The sequence below is a fragment of the Littorina saxatilis genome, linkage group LG7 (genome assembly GCF_037325665.1).
Source record: "Littorina saxatilis isolate snail1 linkage group LG7, US_GU_Lsax_2.0, whole genome shotgun sequence".
Taxonomy (NCBI): domain Eukaryota; kingdom Metazoa; phylum Mollusca; class Gastropoda; order Littorinimorpha; family Littorinidae; genus Littorina; species Littorina saxatilis.
The window spans coordinates 2,636,542-2,655,146 of NC_090251.1; the positions used below are offsets into that span (position 1 = coordinate 2,636,542).

General features: G+C 41.3%; 1 protein-coding gene across 1 annotated transcript; it reads left to right on the plus strand.

The window, feature by feature from the left end:
- Window positions 1-1,927: 1,927 nt before the first annotated feature.
- On the plus strand, window positions 1,928-17,023 carry LOC138970459 (uncharacterized). Its single transcript, XM_070342913.1, has 9 exons — window positions 1,928-2,354; window positions 2,687-2,802; window positions 5,727-5,843; window positions 9,139-9,218; window positions 9,835-9,891; window positions 10,605-10,686; window positions 11,556-11,680; window positions 12,760-12,919; window positions 13,377-17,023. The coding sequence occupies exons 1-9, from the start codon at window positions 2,326-2,328 to the stop codon at window positions 13,685-13,687; spliced, it is 1,077 nt and encodes a 358-aa protein (XP_070199014.1). The 5' UTR covers window positions 1,928-2,325; the 3' UTR covers window positions 13,688-17,023.
- The last annotated feature ends 1,582 nt before the right edge of the window (window positions 17,024-18,605 follow it).

Sequence of the window (18,605 nt, forward strand, 5' to 3'; positions counted from 1 at the left end):
GTGTATGTGTGTGTGTGTGTGTGTGTGTGTGTGTGTGTGTGTGTGTGTGTGTGTGTGTGTGTGTGTGTGTGTGTGTGTGTGTGTGTGTCTGTGTGTGTGTCTGTCTGTCTGTGTGTCTGTCTGTGTGTGTGTAGAGCGATTCAGACTAAACTACTGGACCGATCTTTATGAAATTTGACATGAGAGTTCCTGGGTATGATATCCTCGGACGTCTTTTTCTTTTTTTCGATAAATACCTTTGATGACGTCATATCCGGCTTTTTGTAAAAGTTGAGGCGGCACTGTCACACCCTCATTTTTAAATTAAATTGATTGAAATTTTGGCAAAGCAATCTTCGACGAAGGCCGGGGTTTGGTATTGCATTTCAGCTTGGTGGCTTAAAAACTAATGAGTGAGTTTGGTCATTAAAAATCGGAAACTTCTAATTAAAATTATTTTTTTATTAAACGATCCAAAAACAATTTCATTTTATTCTTCGTCATTTTCTGATTCCAAAAACATATACATATGTTATATTTGGATTAAAAACAAGCTCTGAAAATTAAAAATATAAAAATTATGATCAAAATTAAATTTCCGAAATCGTTTTAAAAACTACTTCATCTTATTCCTTGTCGGTTCCTGATTCCATAAACATATAGATATGATATGTTTGGATTAAAAACACGCTCAGAAAGTTAAAACGAAGAGAGGTACAGTAAAGCGTGCTATCATCAGTGAAGCACAGCGCAATCGCTACCGCACCAAACAGGCTCGTCACTTTCACTGCCTTTTGCACTAGCGGCGGACAACGTTCAGTTTCATTCTGTGAGTTCCACAGCTTGACTAAATGTAGTAATTTCGCCTTACGCGACTTGTTTCTTTTTTTTTTACATTTCAATGAAGGGCCGGGTTAGTTTTAACGGTGGATAGGGCCTACAGTACATAGACAAATGTCGGTCAGCGTTGACATTCATGGCTAACCGTCGCTTCTGACAAAACAGGGTCAAGTTGTTTTTTTTATGGTTTTTTTTAATTATTTAAAAGCCGTAGCTATTTGAATCATACGTTCTAGCTGTTAAATTTGCCGTTCCGCGGCACTTGAGTCGTTCGGATATTGTGTCGACTCTCACACAGATAGCTTTATTTCAAAGAGAGACATCAAAATCCATGCACCTAGTTTCTTTTGACGAGTCACTGGTATTTGATCATAAAACATTGTCTGCGCAGTTTACTTCGACGTTAAACCATTTTACCAGGTAGCCTATTCTGCGTGTGTCAGTGAAGCCAGCAGACATCTGCCTATGAGTATGCATGAATCACTAAACTGATTATTTTATAATAAACAACCATTGCACAAAACTATTTTGTCCGGCCTAGCTGAACTGCGGACTTAATCAATTCAGTATTCAGTTTGTTTATGATCTGTCACGTCACATAGGCTACGTATTGACAGAGACATAGATAGTATGTCTCTGGTAGGCCTATCAGTTGAGTGGTACCCGAAGGTAAGAATTAAAGGTACAAGTTGATGTCAAGTTCTGCGTGTGGTGATCACCACACTTTTGGTCTTGCCTGTGTGGATTATCATGGAGTTTGTCTTGCACCAGTCACAAACCTCACCGATGCTTTTCTGCAGCAACATGTGTATAGTAACACGTCATCAGCAAAACTTGACGTCGTTTATAAATTTACAATCATAGGCGGCCTATATTTGCAAAGGCAGATCGTTGATGTAAATAGAAAAGAGATTGAGTGGTCCAAGGACTTAGCCGTGAGGAACTACTGACTTAAAATGAGAGAGAGAGAGAGAGAGAGAGAGAGAGAGAGAGAGAGAGAGAGAGAGAGAGAGAGAGAGAGAGAGAGAGAGATGCCATGTGTTCTCGATAGTCTTCGACAGTCAGAGAGATAGAGAGAGTGAGAAACAAAACCGATTAGAGTTACCTGATCTTGTTAGAAAACTCTTCCAACAGATGGCGTTCCAACATCCGTGTTCCCGAAGTTATCGTCCCTACCTCTGCTTTACAACAAAACGATCGGAAACCGAAAAGACTTGTTGACAAACAGTAACTCTCCAAACGCAACAAACACCTTCTATTTCGTCACGCTTGCGTTCGTTTTTAACTTGATTTCTAGTCTGTCGGTTGTGTATTCGACGATACACCCGCAAGAAAACGGAAATCGACTGAGCTCGATATCGTCTGCTCCAAGTTGGAGAATGAGCCTCTCGACATTGGAACTCTACAAAGCGTACTGATCTGACTGAATAACTGTACGAGCGTTGTCGAGTGATTTCTGTTCCCCACTCGCCAAACCCTCGTTGCGTGGATTAACTCGGACTCACTATGGAAAAAGCAGCAAGAGCCGTGAGACGGTGAGTTTTGAGGGAACGGACTGAATCGTCTGCTGATCAAGCTTGCAAGTGAAGTTGCATTCTCACCATTTCTGGTGCTTTGCATATCCTGTCAATCTGGTGATTGGTTTTCAATTTCAATTAACATTGGCTAATCCGTTATATTTTGCGGTGTTCTGGTCTGGGTGCTCTCAAACCACTTGTTATTCTATTCACAGTGCTAGCTACTTGGGCAACATTTTGTTTACAGTGTAGTATAGTGGCATTGCTTGATTCAATTATTTGACAATAATGTGTGAACTTGTCAATTTGTGCATTTGCAGTGTTTGCTCATGCATGATTTATGCTTTCAGGAGCAGCGTCAAGCTGATGTCACTGGGTGCAGGGCACGGTGACCTCAACGTTCTCATCTCGGAGGTCAAGGACATTCGCTCCACTGCCAAGGCCTTCATGAACGCTCAAAGCGTAGGTCAGTGCGGAGAAGCTTTCACTTAACTACAGATAGTTAGCTGTTCGTTTGGGGTATTTAATGAACTTCCAACAAGAACAGAATGACTTCACCGAGTAAGTTTAATAACAGATTGAAAAATAGACGGGTGCAATAGCTATAGCTAGGCTAGTGGTTACTTAAGACATTAATTGGCCTTGGAGGTGCATGTCAATGTCAATGTCAATGTCAATGTCAATGTCAATGGTTCGGGATTCAAATCCTGGATGCGCCTGGTGGCCTAGTGCAATGGCAAGACCAAGTACTGGCAAGAGAAGAACCTGTTAAACAGTCGAACCTGTCAGTAACGACCAAGTACTGGCAAGAGAAGAACCTGTTAAACAGTCGAACCTGTCAGTAACGACCAAGTACTGGCAAGAGAAGAACCTGTTAAACAGTCGAACCTGTCAGTAACGACCAAGTACTGGCAAGACCAGAACCTGTTAAACAGTCGAACCTGTCAGTAACGACCAAGTACTGGCAAGAGAAGAACCTGTTAAACAGTCGAACCTGTCAGTAACGACCAAGTACTGGCAAGAGAAGAACCTGTTAAACAGTCGAACCTGTCAGTAACGACCAAGTACTGGCAAGAGAAGAACCTGTTAAACAGTCGAACCTGTCAGTAACGACCAAGTACTGGCAAGAGAAGAACCTGTTAAACAGTCGAACCTGTCAGTAACGACCAAGTACTGGCAAGAGAAGAACCTGTTAAACAGTCGAACCTGTCAGTAACGACCAAGTACTGGCAAGACCAGAACCTGTTAAACAGTCGAACCTGTCAGTAACGACCAAGTACTGGCAAGACCAGAACCTGTTAAACAGTCGAACCTGTCAGTAACGACCAAGTACTGGCAAGACCAGAACCTGTTAAACAGTCGAACCTGTCAGTAACGACCAAGTACTGGCAAGACCAGAACCTGTTAAACAGTCGAACCTGTCAGTAACGACCAAGTACTGGCAAGACCAGAACCTGTTAAACAGTCGAACCTGTCAGTAACGACCAAGTACTGGCAAGAGAAGGTTAAACAGTCGAACCTGTCAGTAACGACCAAGTACTGGCAAGAGAAGAACCTGTTAAACAGTCGAACCTGTCAGTAACGACCAAGTACTGGCAAGAGAAGGTTAAACAGTCGAACCTGTCAGTAACGACCAAGTACTGGCAAGAGAAGGTTAAACAGTCGAACCTGTCAGTAACGACCAAGTACTGGCAAGAGAAGGTTAAACAGTCGAACCTGTCAGTAACGACCAACCACGCGAGAGATCGATCAAAAGTTGACATGAAATACTAGACAGGTGGTCCCGATGGAAGGGTGAATTATATAAAGAACAAGTCGCGTAAGGCGAAAATACAATATTTAGTCAAGTAGCTGTCGAACTCACAGAATGAAACTGAACGCAACGCAGCAAGACCGTATACTCGTAGCATCGTCACTCCACCGCCCGTGGCAAAGGCAGTGCCCGTGGAATTGACAAGAAGAGCGGGGTATTCGTTGCGCTGAGAAGGATAGCACGCTTTACTGTACCTCTCTTCGTTTTAACTTTCTGAGCGTGTTTTTGAGTCACTTGAGAAAAAGTGACTCTATGTAATCGGTCAGTGTTAGTCTGTCCGGCCGGCCGTCCGTAGACACCACCTTAACGTTGGACTTTTCTCGGAAACTATCAAAGCGATCGGGCTCATATTTTGTTTAGTCGTGACCTCCAATGACCTCTACACTTTAACGATGGTTTCGTTGACCTTTGACCTTTTTCAAGGTCACAGGTCAGCGTCAAAGGAAAAATTAGACATTTTATATCTTTGACAAAGTTCATCGGATGTGATTGAAACTTTGTAGGATTATTCTTTACATCAAAGTATTTACATCTGTAGCCTTTTACGAACGTTATCAGAAAAGCAAGGGAGATAACTAGCCTTTTCTGTTCGGCAACACACAACTTAACGTTGGGCTTTTCTCGGAAACTATAAAAGTGACCGGGCTCAAATTTTATGTGAACGTGACTCATTGTGTTGTGAATAGCAATTTCTTCCTGTCCATCTGATGCCTCATATAATATTCAGAACTGCGAAAGTGACTCGATCGAGCGTTTGCTCTTCTTGTTAATTCAAATATATCATATCTATATGTTTTTGGAATCAGGAACCGACAAGGAATAAGATGAAAGTGTTTTTAAATTGATTTCGAAAAAAAAATTTGATAATAATTTTTATATATTTAATTTTCAGAGCTTGTTTTTAATCCGAATATAACATATTTATATGTTTTTGGAATCAGCAAATGATGGAGAATAAGATAAACGTAAATTTGGATCGTTTTATAAATTTTTATTTTTTTTTTACAATTTTCAGATTTTTAATGACCAAAGTCATTAATTAATTTTTAAGCCACCAAGCTGAAATGCAATACCGAAGTCCGGGCTTTGTCGAAGATTACTTGACCAAAATTTCAACCAATTTGGTTGAAAAATGAGGGCGTGACAGTGCCGCCTCAACTTTCAGGAAAAGCCGGATATGACGTCATCAAAGACATTTATCAAAAAAATGAAAAAAACGTTCGGGGATTTCATACCCAGGAACTCTCATGTCAAATTTCATAAAGATCGGTCCAGTAGTTTAGTCTGAATCGCTCTACACACGCACACACGCACATACACCACGACCCTCGTTTCGATTCCCCCTCGATGTTAAAATATTTAGTCAAAACTTGACTAAATATAAAAACTTGTCTGGGATCCTTGGGTGTGGTCGTTGTGGGCAGGTGGTCGCTTTGGATAGGTTGTCACAAGGGCAGCTTCCACTGTACTAACGATTAAATGTCTTAATTAATAACGTAAATTGGGTGATCAATGTTGTGCTCAACATTTTTAACTTGTTTTGAGTGATAATGTAAACCTGTGGATGTTGCACACAGCGTCCCAAGACCTGCTGAAGTGGGCGGCCAATGAAGAGAACCGAGCACTGCAGGACGTGGCCAATCAGATGGCAGAACTCAACCTGGCCTGGGCAGAGGTACAGAGGGACTTCTGTGGTACGTACCTTTCTCCAACATTCCATTGTGCTCATCTGTCACCTTTGTGTGTGTGTGGGAATACATTTACAATGAATCCGCCAACAAAAATCTGAAAAACATCAGGTATTAAAAAGAACAGAGTCTTAAAATTGAGATAAATTTACAGAGATTATAAACAGAAAATCTGATGAAGCAAGGTCTTGAAGAGGATGATGATTTTTTGGGATTATTTTGCATGCGGTTATATGAGGTATGATCCAAACAAAAGGATCAAATGTGATTTTTGCAGAGACCGTTTGGCGTATCTGGCCCAAATTACAGCAGTCATTAGAACTACTCTCCTCCGACATTTATGCAGTGTCACAAGTGGCTAAGCCAACCAGAAGAGGCATTAAGGTGGCCTTATTTGGGGTTGCCTTTCAGCTCTGATTTGACGGCTTTATTGTAGGTCCTGGGTGCAGTGAAACTTGTTGGCAAAACGTCTGATGTTCAAAGAGGGTATGTTCAGCAATCTCAAGGGGTGTAATCAGGTCTGAAAAATGTGTGAGGCAAAAATGTAATCATTTGGTCTTTTAGGAATGGAGTTACGGCCCTTCTTTTGTGGAGACTGACATTTTCATGAAATCTGGGTTTCGCAGTTTGGTCGCTGACTGCTAAACTCGTGAACAAGTTTGGGTAAAACCGTTTCTGCATAGTATGTGACAATGACAGTGCTGTCAGTAGACAGAATGTCGACAGCAACAGGACCTTTGTGGTAAAACAATACAGCGAATAGCCCTGTTTATGCTTTGAAAATATCGCTTACAAATTTATTTGATGCATCTTGTCATTTTGGTCTAGACACGCTTTGTTTCTGTGTTTTCTGGCACTAAAGTAGAAGGAAACCAAAGTCTCATAATCAGTGAATACAATAATAACAAATTTGGGTCTACTGGGTTCACAACGGTTGAGCAGATCGCGTGCGAGAGGACCCTGATGCTCCTTCCGTTCCCCTGTCAGCTTATCAGGCACCCATTTTGCGGCCAGCTTTTGAAGCGGAAGATCATTCAGTAGAACTCTCTGGATTGTTCCATATGAAAGTTGAAGTTTTGCTCTTTATACCCGCATGTACACTTTTTGAGTCACTTGAGAAAAAGTGACTCTATGTAATCGGTCAGTGTTAGTCTGTCCGGCCGGCCGGCCGTCCGTAGACACCACCTTAACGTTGGACTTTTCTCGGAAACTATCAAAGCGATCGGGCTCATATTTTGTTTAGTCGTGACCTCCAATGACCTCTACACTTTAACGATGGTTTCGTTGACCTTTGACCTTTTTCAAGGTCACAGGTCAGCGTCAAAGGAAAAATTAGACATTTTATATCTTTTCTCGGAAACTATCAAAGCGATCGGGCTCATATTTTGTTTAGTCGTGACCTCCAATGACCTCTACACTTTAACGATGGTTTCGTTGACCTTTGACCTTTTTCAAGGTCACAGGTCAGCGTCAAAGGAAAAATTAGACATTTTATATCTTTGACAAAGTTCATCGGATGTGATTGAAACTTTGTAGGATTATTCTTTACATCAAAGTATTTACATCTGTAGCCTTTTACGAACGTTATCAGAAAAACAAGGGAGATAACTAGCCTTTTCTGTTCGGCAACACACAACTTAACGTTGGGCTTTTCTCGGAAACTATAAAAGTGACCGGGCTCAAATTTTATGTGAACGTGACTCATTGTGTTGTGAATAGCAATTTCTTCCTGTCCATCTGATGCCTCATATAATATTCAGAACTGCGAAAGTGACTCGATCGAGCGTTTGCTCTTCTTGTTAATCTTAGTTCTAAAATGTTGACACAGCAGCTACATTATTCTCGTTTAACCACTTGACTGCCTTAGGACGGGTATACCCGTCATGCGCTTGTGCAGCCGCAGCGCCTTAGGACGGGTAAACCCGTCTTCTCCGTTCCGGGATTTTCCAGAAATGCTACGTCACCGCTGACACACAAATAGCAGCCAGTGGCTTGGTAGGATACCTCATTCTCATGAATAAACATAAATGGTGACGCGGTTTTGCGTCTGAAGGCTATTTTCGGCCTTGGCGACAGGGTAGGGGAGAGAAATCTCGACTCGTCAAAATGGCTAACGGTGACAGTCGACCGGGCCCTAGTAGGGAAAAACAAAGCCGGACTGACGCTACAGGCGGTGCAAATGATTATTTGATACTGACAGGGGAAGGGGGAGATCTTCTTTCGGACGATTCGTTGGAAACAGGTAGATGATAGTGATTATAATCCTTTCTTGGAGCAAGCAAAACAGCGACCTGTGTTTGATCCACAGGCACCGGAAGATGCGCCGGACTGATTTTTCAAAAGTTCATATTTAAACATCATTATAAGCCAAACTAATTATTATTTCCATGATTAGACAGTAAAAACAGATTCTTGGTTCAATTTCCCTTAAAAATAACATAGGTTTTACTTAACTACCTACTGCCAGTTTGGAGCTAGAATTTTTTGTGTGAATTATTACACCCCGAACTCCAACCCTGGCAGTCAGGAATGCACATACGCAAGTTTTGATTGGCAACGAAAGGGTTAAAGCACTCTTCAGAAGTCTTTTTGGCTTGTCAGAGTTATTCCCCTTTTTCCCAGTTTCAATTTCCCTTTTCTTTTGTCAGATAGTCGAATATGGAACAGCTTTGATTCATGTAACGTTCTTCAGCTTTGTAGACATTTTCGTTGTACCATTACCCTGCTACACTCTTCATAGAAGTGAACATTTTCATGGTGGTTGACAAAAGACCCCGTTTTGAAACACAACCCAAAAGTATTTTAAAACCTTGTCATTTATGACGTAGTAAACCAAATAACGTTATCTTTTGGAGGTGTACCAGTTCAATGTTTGGCCTTTCAAATGATATATTACTTTTTATGATCAGTGGCCTGAGACTTGTATAATCGGGGTTTGATCATTTTGTTTGGATCATACCTCGTATCAGTACGTCTTTTTTACAAAAATTCTAAGAGATGACGTATTGGTGTGTTTTTCAGAAATAAAAGGTCATAAAGAGTGCAAACTGTGGTGTTTCAGATGATAAAGGATGCAAACTGTGGTGTTTCAGATGATAAAGGATGCAAACTGTGGTGTTTCAGATGATAAAGGATGTAAATTGGGTGAAAGATAAAGGGAAGCTGCTTGAAAGTATAATAGTTTTTTAATACGTGCTGAGATTTAGATTGAGATTTTAAGTTTTGCTTGTATGATTAGCATTGCTAATTGTATGTACAATGTATTTTTTCCACTTAATATAATTTATATTTGCCTTTTCAGAAAACCTGAAGGAGTACCGACACATGTTTGAAATGATTCTAGAAGGGGAGAAACATCTCGCTCAGTCCAGGCACAACTTTGTGAGTTACCCCCCCCTTTGGATACAAAGTGTGTATGTGCCAAAGACAAGTAAACGGAGGGAGATACATATACTAAGTAATCAGGAGGGAGATACATATACTAAGTAATCAGGAGGGAGATACATATACTAAGTAATCAGGAGGGAGATACATATACTAAGTAATCAGGAGGGAGATACATATACTAAGTAATCAGGAGGGAGATACATATACTAAGTAATCAGGAGGGAGATACATATACTAAGTAATCAGGAGGGAGATACATATACTAAGTAATCAGGAGGGAGATACATATATACTAAGTAATCAGGAGGGAGATACATAGACTAAGTAATCAGGCTCTTGTCAGAGTAATCAGACTCTGCCCTGAAATTTAAAATTTAATCTAATGTCATTTTGTGTGTGAAAATAATTTTATTACTATCATTATTTTGGATTTGATTTTGAAATTTAAACTTTACTCTAATGTCATGTTTGTGTGTGAAAACGTGTAAATAATGTTATTACCATAACTATTTTGATTTGATCTTAGCTTTTTTGTAAACTTAGTGGCGAACATTTGTAAGTTTAGTGGTTTACGAGTTTATTATTTGTACCATTTGTGTGTGATGTTCAGGCCATCTGTGAGCAAAGGGAGACGAGGACCCGCAAGGAGCTCAAGAAAGCGTTCAAGGTAAGAGCAGACGTGAGAACCCATACCATTTTGCTGTATTTTGTACGCCAAATTTTGTGTCTGGAATACGGTCAGTGAAAAAAAATCTGACAAGGAAAATTCCCAGACTACTTTTCATCACAAGCACATCCCGAAGCCGATCATATTATGACACATGATTACAGTTTGTGTCAGTAAACATTGAAAGAAGCATGTGTTTTTAACATATTGGTAAACTTAATAAACAGTGCTACGGACGCGTGTGAAACCACAATAAAATGCTTTGGTTTGTTACTTTGTTTGTACTTTTTCACATCCATATCAATCTGAACAGATTGTACTTTACATTTTGAAATCTGAACAGATTGTACTTTACATTTTGAAATCTGAACAGATTGTACTTTACATTTTGAAATCTGAACAGATTGTACTTTACATTTTGAAATCTGAACAGATTGTACTTTACATTTTGAAATCTGAACAGATTGTACTTTACATTTTGAAATCTGAACAGATTGTACTTAACATTTTGAAATCTGACATTGTGAGCAAGGAAACAAAGCCGTTTGTTAATCAGGTTTTACTGCTACAAATTGTGTATAATCACTGCATGGTCACGGCTCGGCATTTTCTCACATTTGACTTTGTTGTTGCTATATGGCAAGCAGATTTAGTTTGATGTACCTGAGCCACATTTTCAGTGCTGATGTGTGTTTTGTGATTGTGGGTTTCAGAAGGCATCGGAGGCCGAGCTACAGGTGTTGGAGAACCGCCTGGCACAGGCCGAGCGAGCCAAGGATCTGGCACAGTTGGAAGGTAACTTGACATGCTGTTTGTGGGTCTGTTTTTCTGTTTGTCTGTCTGTCTGCTCTACATATCAAGACACATGAGAGCATAGGAAGCGAGCCAAGGTTCTGGCACTGGTCACTGTACATGCTGCGTGTCTCGGTCTGTCTCTTTTTTCTGTCTGTCTGAGTATGGTTTTGTATGGTACCTCACAGACAGTCTGTTTTGTATGGTACCTCACAGACAGTCTGTTTTGTATGGTACCTCACAGACAGTCTGTTTTGTATGGTACCTCACAGTCTGTTTTGTATGGTACCTCACAGACAGTCTGTTTTGTATGGTACCTCACAGACAGTCTGTTTTGTATGGTACCTCACAGACAGTCTGTTTTGTATGGTACCTCACAGACAGTCTGTTTTGTATGGTACCTCACAGTCTGTTTTGTATGGTACCTCACAGACAGTCTGTTTTGTGTGGTACCTCACAGACAGTCTGTTTTGTATGGTACCTCACAGACAGTCTGTTTTGTATGGTACCTCACAGACAGTCTGTTTTGTATGGTACCTCACAGACAGTCTGTTTTCTTTATTTACAACAATTTGCACATAAAAAGAAAAGCACACAACTATTTTGCCATGGGAAGGTTACTATTTGTGTGCGGACGTATTGCCTGTCGGTCGTGCTTATTTGAAAACACAGGGAAAGAGCATTTCTGCTTTTTCTTCTTTTTCTTCTTTTTCGTTCATGGGCAGAAACTCCCATGTTCACTTACGTTTTTGCACGAGTGGATTTTTACGTGTATGACCAATATTACCATGCCATTCAGGCTGGGAATGAGCATTTGACAGTGTTGACACTACACTAGTGTATCCATGATGACGCTGATTGTGTGTGTGCAGTGGCGGACAAGATTCGTGAGAATGAAGCGGTCAAGCTGATACGCGTGAAGGGCGGGCTGCTCAAGGTGTCCGAGGCCTACACAGAGTTCGCCAAGAAATGCTCCGTCATCTTTGAGGCACAGCGGGTAAGGAGTTTGACCACTTTGCACTTGATAGACTCGCAGTCTGTTGTTGCCATGTAGCAATGTTTTATTCTTCATTTGATATTGCCATGTAGCAATGTTTTATTCTTCATTTGATATTGCCATGTAGCAATGTTTTATTCATCATTTGATATTGCCATGTAGCAATGTTTTATTCATCATTTGATATTGCCATGTAGCAATGTTTTATTCATCATTTGATATTGCCATGTAGCAATGTTTTATTCATCATTTGATATTGCCATGTAGCAATGTTTTATTCTTCATTTGATATTGCCATGTATTATGTTTTATTCATCATTTGATATTGCCATGTAGCAATGTTTTATTCTTCATTTGATATTGCCATGTAGCATGTTTTATTCATCATTTGATATTGCCATGTAGCAATGTTTTATTCTTCATTTGATATTGCCATGTAGCAATGTTTTATTCATCATTTGATATTGCCATGTAGCAATGTTTTATTCTTCATTTGATATTGCCATGTAGCAATGTTTTATTCATCATTTGATATTGCCATGTAGCAATGTTTTATTCTTCATTTGATATTGCCATGTAGCAATGTTTTATTCATCATTTGATATTGCCATGTAGCAATGTTTTATTCTTCATTTGATATTGCCATGTAGCAATGTTTTATTCATCATTTGATATTGCCATGTAGCAATGTTTTATTCTTCATTTGATATTGCCATGTAGCAATGTTTTATTCATCATTTGATATTGCCATGTAGCAATGTTTTATTCATCATTTGATACTACGGTGGAACCCCTCTTTTGAGACACACACCCCCCCCCCCCCACCACCACCACCACCACCACCCCCTGTGATTTAAGACTTCCTCCCTTTTAAGGCCCTGCTTGTTCAGATTGTCTGTTGATGGCGTCTGTTAATTTTCATCCATTTTAAAACTCAACTCAGTCAACTGAAATAGGGCAGATCGTATGCCTTTCCCTGCTACTAGTCCAAGTAGTACTCTATGTTGATTGCAATTTACTATTTGTGCACCAGGCACTGTATTTTGTTTACGACTAGCTTGGTTTTGTTGTGTGTGCAGCAAATCACGCAGCACTTGCCGGATGTGCACAGCCAGGATCTAGACGACATCAAGTACACGGGGTCGGGGGCCACCAAGCATTACGTGCAGCTGGCCAAGGAGAAAGTGCGGCAGTACCGACACCACAGCTACCACTGCCACTCCATCCCACCCCACTACTGTGAGCACACTCTTCTCGCACTCTAAACCACAAAGTTGGCTTTCATCAGCCCTCAAAGTCCCAAAAATGGCGCACTAGCCTTTGGCTGGTGATTCTGAAAATATACTCGCCAGAGAGCAAACTTTACTAGCAAAACCAACAGTTTGTTTCAGCAAATGTACGTGTATTTGGCGAGTAAAATACTCGCCACTTTCAAGGCTGTTGATGCTACACACTATCCACAGAACTCGGTTGAAAAAGAATGAAGAGAAAAAAAAAATATAAAGACTTTCACCCTGTTATCTCGGTGTGTGTTTATTGGAATTGTAAAGCGCTTAGAGCTGTGAATCAGGACTTGCGCTATAGAAAAGTGATTTATTATTATATCTTTCTTATTTGTATACAAAGCATTATATTGTCATGTTCTATTCTCATGTCTGCATTTTAGTGACCTTATTTTAACACAATTATTTTTCAGCGGAGCCACCCCCTCCCTACTCCATGAGCGATAACAGCAAGGCCAACATCATCTCCACCGACACCGGCACGCACTACACCTTCTCCTACTCAACGTCTGTCGCCGATAGCAACACCTCGCCACGCCGACGCCTGGACAACGCACCCACCACCACCACCTCCACCTCTTCCACCCACACCACATCCACACACAACAACAACCCGCCCCCCACCGTCGAGCCCGAGTATCAACACAGCATTGTGGACTACGACCCAGACTGGGACTCTGACTGTGAGGACTTGACCGGTGCAATGGGGGGAGCCAAGATATGAACGTGAATAAGCTTAGCCGTTTATTGTAGGGGGGTACGTGTGATAGTGTAGTCTGGATTTGTGGATTCATTTTGGTTTTTTTGTTGTTGAGCTAAGATATGAACGTGAATAAGCTTAGCCGTTTATCGTAGCCAGACCTGTTTACCAGTACGATTTGGGCGTATTTTGTACGCCAAATTATTATCGGTACGCAAATACGCGACACACGCACAAAATACGCATAAGAAAAAGTCTAGAATACGTTTTCCGGTGTTGGTGTGCTGATTACGGGATGGTACAACTGATACCGGTTTCGGTCGAAGGGAGATAACCATGACAGCGAGTCTTCAGCTGTGGAAACCTTGTTCAGTTGTTGGCACGTGCGATCGTCTGGACAATTGTGGCAAAATGAAGCGGTAAAATGTGCCAGTTTCGGATGACTGTACCAAGTCTAAACAGCAGAAGCAGCAGATTTTCTTGGAGAAATATAAGAAAGAGCCAGGAATTGTGGAGTCTACTGTGGGGAAAAGTCATGCACACTGCAAGTATTGTAAATCAGATTTCTCCGTTGCCCATGCTGGGAAATATGACATCGAACGACACTGCAGTTCCAAAACTCACCTGGACAAGGTTGCTGCAAAGAAATCCGCTGAAAGCTGCCAAGGAATTATGAAGTTCATTCCCGCAAAGCAAATCCTGCCAGAAGAAAAGGCTGTAGTCCGTGCTGAAGCAATGTTTTCTGAGATGATTGTAAAACTGAACTTGCCACTGTCAACCGCAGATGTTATTTCACGAACTTCATCTTTTCATTATCTATCTGTTTGGAAGACACTGGTTATAATGCTATAAACTGACAGGTAAATAAAATTGTTTTATCCCTGTTGTATTGGAAGGAGTTAAATTCTGAAGGTGTTCACAAGACATGCTATTCTTACACAAACACGTTTGCACCCGACGCGTACATTTTCCCTAGCCCATATGGCTTTGCTTGCAAAGTACACCAACTTTTTGAAAAATACACTCAACTTTTTGGGAAAGTACTCTTGCCTCGGGTTTAGGGTAAACAGGTCTGCGTAGCAAAAGATGGATCAGAGCAGCATCAGGGGACAGTATCCAGGGTAGCAAAAGATGGATCAGAGCAGCATCAGGGGACAGTCTCCAGGGTAGCAAAAGATGGATCAGGGGACAGTATCCAGGGTAGCAAAAGATGCATTGTGTCCCCTCTTTCATTTGTCATTTTCATCACTTTATTGTCCCATCGCTGGAAAATGGGTCTCTTCCTCCCAGTGGAAAGCTAGCAGCAACAGAGTCGCGCTACCCAGGTGTGTGCGTGTTTAGGTGTATTCAGCCACCTGCACTTATGGCAGGATGACCGAGGTCTTTTATGTGCCACAGTGGTGACACGGGGGTGGACCATGGATACCGTCTTTGAGTCTGCACATACAGCTTACCCGTGTCCGTCCCGGCCCAGATTGGAACTTACGACCCTAGAGGACCACAAGTCCAGTGCTCTACCCACTGAGCTACCCGGCCCCCATCTTTCTTTCTCAAGCCAATTAATTAGTTTTATCGCTACTGTTGAGCTGTCAGTATTGCACACTCCTAGTAGCGTCATCACACTCCTAGTAGCGTCATCATGCCAGCACATTTCTCAGGGCAGAGCTGATGCTTATGTTCATGTGGAAATCATGAACTGTGAGCCAATGTGATGTTTTCACTCGCATTATTCTCGAGATCTCATATTCTTGATCCTTGCCATCGAAATGTTGATTTCTTGACCTCACTCTTTAAGCTTGCATTGTTTCCGCTACCATGGAAGTTATGTGTTTTTCTGATATGATTGATAGTGTTCATTTTACTGTGTGATTGGGCTGTTGATCGTCGGTGTAGCTTTTCCTGAAAGTAGAAGAAATTAACAATTAAGGTCCTTTTACAGTCATCAAAGATATTCTTGATGCTTCATGCAGTATGGGTGTGTATTCCAGTTGGCTATTGCAATGGGTGCAAATGTGGGTGTGTGCCAGCAACGGGTGTATGAACGGTACAAGACTAGAAAGCAAGGTTTCATCAAAGATTATTTTTACTGAAGGCAGGCATTTTGTTTTCATCAAACTGTGAGATTTTCAGGTGCCAGGTTTCATCAAAGAATTTTTACTGAAGGCAGGCATTTTGTTTTCATCAAACTGTGAGATTTCAGGTGCCAGGTTTCATCAAAGATTTCTTACTGAAGGCATGTACTTTATTTTTATTAAGCACTGAGATTTCAGGTGGTTTCATAAAGACTTTTTTCTTATGGCAGGTACCGTACTTTATTTTCATCAAAACACTGAGATTTCAGGTGGTTTCATCAAGGACTTGTTACTTGCTATGTGACTGCCAGTTTAGTGTAAGCAGTCATCTTTTTTGCTTGGTTATTTCAGCCTTTTGTCATTAATATTACTATTTTAATATTAATATTTTGTGCTTTTGTGTGTGTATGACAAGAAGAGACTGGCATTCACTGGATATTCTCTGGCTCATAAAATAATTTTGCTTAGTATCTAATTACATGTACTGTGAAATAATTTAGAGCAAACTTAACTAAATTTATTTTGTGTGGTGCTGTGAAGGACATTGGGTGCAGACGCTGCCACTAGAAACTAATAAAGAGACAAGCTGTTCAATTATTGTGAAGTAAAAGTGACGTCAGATGTATGTGTCTCCTGACATGCTTGGTCATTTTACTTTTATTTTAAGTATTATTTAAGTTATTATCATTATTCTTCAGATTTGTTAAGTCACTGATGCATGTCATCATAAGAAAATGACATTCTGTCTTCATTTACTTTTTTAAGTTATAATTATAATCAGATGCACATTTTAATCAGCATGATGTAATGTTCTGGTTAGAGTTTGGTTTCTACTAATCAAGCTCAATGCAAGTTTTGATTCGCATGATGTCCGTAAAACTTGCTGGGATTTCTTTTCTGCATTTTATTTTACATTGTGAATGATCAGTGCGGCTGTGAATATTAATAGAGGTCACAATTTCAAGGTTTATTTTCTTGTTTATTGATAGATTACAGAACTGTACCAGGCTTTCTGGTCATTTGCGGGTTTTAATATTCATAGCTTTATGTTCCGATGAGCACATATTTTTTAAGACCTGGTTGTTTGTGTTCTTTTAAAGAATGGCTTGATGTACAGAATCAGATCATGTGTGAAATGTGTATAATGTACATTGTCAGAACATGTGTGAAATGTGTATAATGTACATTATTAGAATATATGACATGTGTAACATGTACAGTATCGGGACGTGTGAAATGTGTAACATAAATTATGCTGAGCAAAACATGAATTGCAGAGAACTTTAAACTGTGTTTTCACATGGTGCCTGTGTGTGTGGAGGGAGATTGTTGTGGAGAGATCACTGCCCAGTTTGTCTGTGGAGTCTCAACTCCCAGGCTTTATTGTGGGGTTGGCTGGTAAAGCCTGGTGTGTACTCATTTGTTTGTTCGTGTGTGTATGTGTGTGTGCGCATGTGTATGTGTGTACAGGGCTAACACCAAACAAAAAGTGAAAAACCCTAAAGGCCACCAAGGGTCCACGGCGGCAGGACCCTAAAGGCCAGGGTCCACGGCGGCAGGACCCTAAAGGCCAGGGTCCACGGCGGCAGGACCCTAAAGGCCAGGGTCCACGGCGGCAGGACCCTAAAGGCCAGGGTCCACGGCGGCAGGACCCTAAAGGCCAGGGTCCACGGCGGCAGGACCCTAAAGGCCAGGGTCCACGGCGGCAGGACCCTAAAGGCCAGGGTCCACGGCGGCAGGACCCTAAAGGCCAGGGTCCACGGCGGCAGGACCCTAAAGGCCAGGGTCCACGGCGGCAGGACCCTAAAGGCCAGGGTCCACGGCGGCAGGACCCTAAAGGCCAGGGTCCACGGCGGCAGGGGTAAAGAACAGCCTCTCCTCGTACCTAATGTATGTTAATAAATAATAGAATAATACACATTTTGCCTCCATTAACCATTCAAACTCAAAACAAAAAATATTTTAATAAAGTTTTACTTTAATAAAACGGATTTCCAACGAGAACTTCAAAGGTGTTAGCCCTGTGTGTGAGAGAGACGGTGTAAGAGCGTACTGTACAGATCAGAGAATAAGTTGTCTACCTCTAAAGGTGTTAGCCCTGTGTGAGAGAGAGACAGTGTAAGAGCGTACTGTACAGATCAGAGAATAGGTTGTCTACCTCTAAAGGTGTTAGCCCTGTGTGTGTGAGAGAGACAGTGTAAGAGCGTACTGTACAGATCAGAGAATAAGTTGTCTACCTCTAAAGGTGTTAGCCCTGTGTGTGAGAGACAGTGTAAGAGCGTACTGTACAGATCAGAGAATACTAGTTGTCTACCTCTAAAGGTGTTAGCCCTGTGTGTGAGAGACAGTGTAAGAGCGTACTGTACAGATCAGAGAATACTAGTTGTCTACCTCTAAAGGTGTTAGCCCTGTGTGCGAGAGACAGTGTAAGAGCGTACTGTACAGATCAGAGAATACTAGTTGTCTACCTCTAAAGGTGTTAGCCCTGTGTGCGAGAGACAGTGTAAGAGCGTACTGTACAGATCAGAGAATACTATTACTAGTTGTCTACCTCTAAAGGTGTTAGCCCTGTGTGTGAGAGAGACAGTGTAAGAGCGTACTGTACAGATCAGAGAATAAGTTGTCTACCTCTAAAGGTGTTAGCCCTGTGTGTGAGAGAGACAGTGTAAGAGCATACTGTACAGATCAGAAATAAGTTGTCTACCTCTAAAGGTGTTAGCCCTGTGTGAGAGAGAGACAGTGTAAGAGCGTACTGTACAGATCAGAGAATACTAGTTGTCTACCTCTAAAGGTGTTAGCCCTGTGTGAGAGAGAGACAGTGTAAGAGCGTACTGTACAGATCAGAGAATACTAGTTGTCTACCTCTAAAG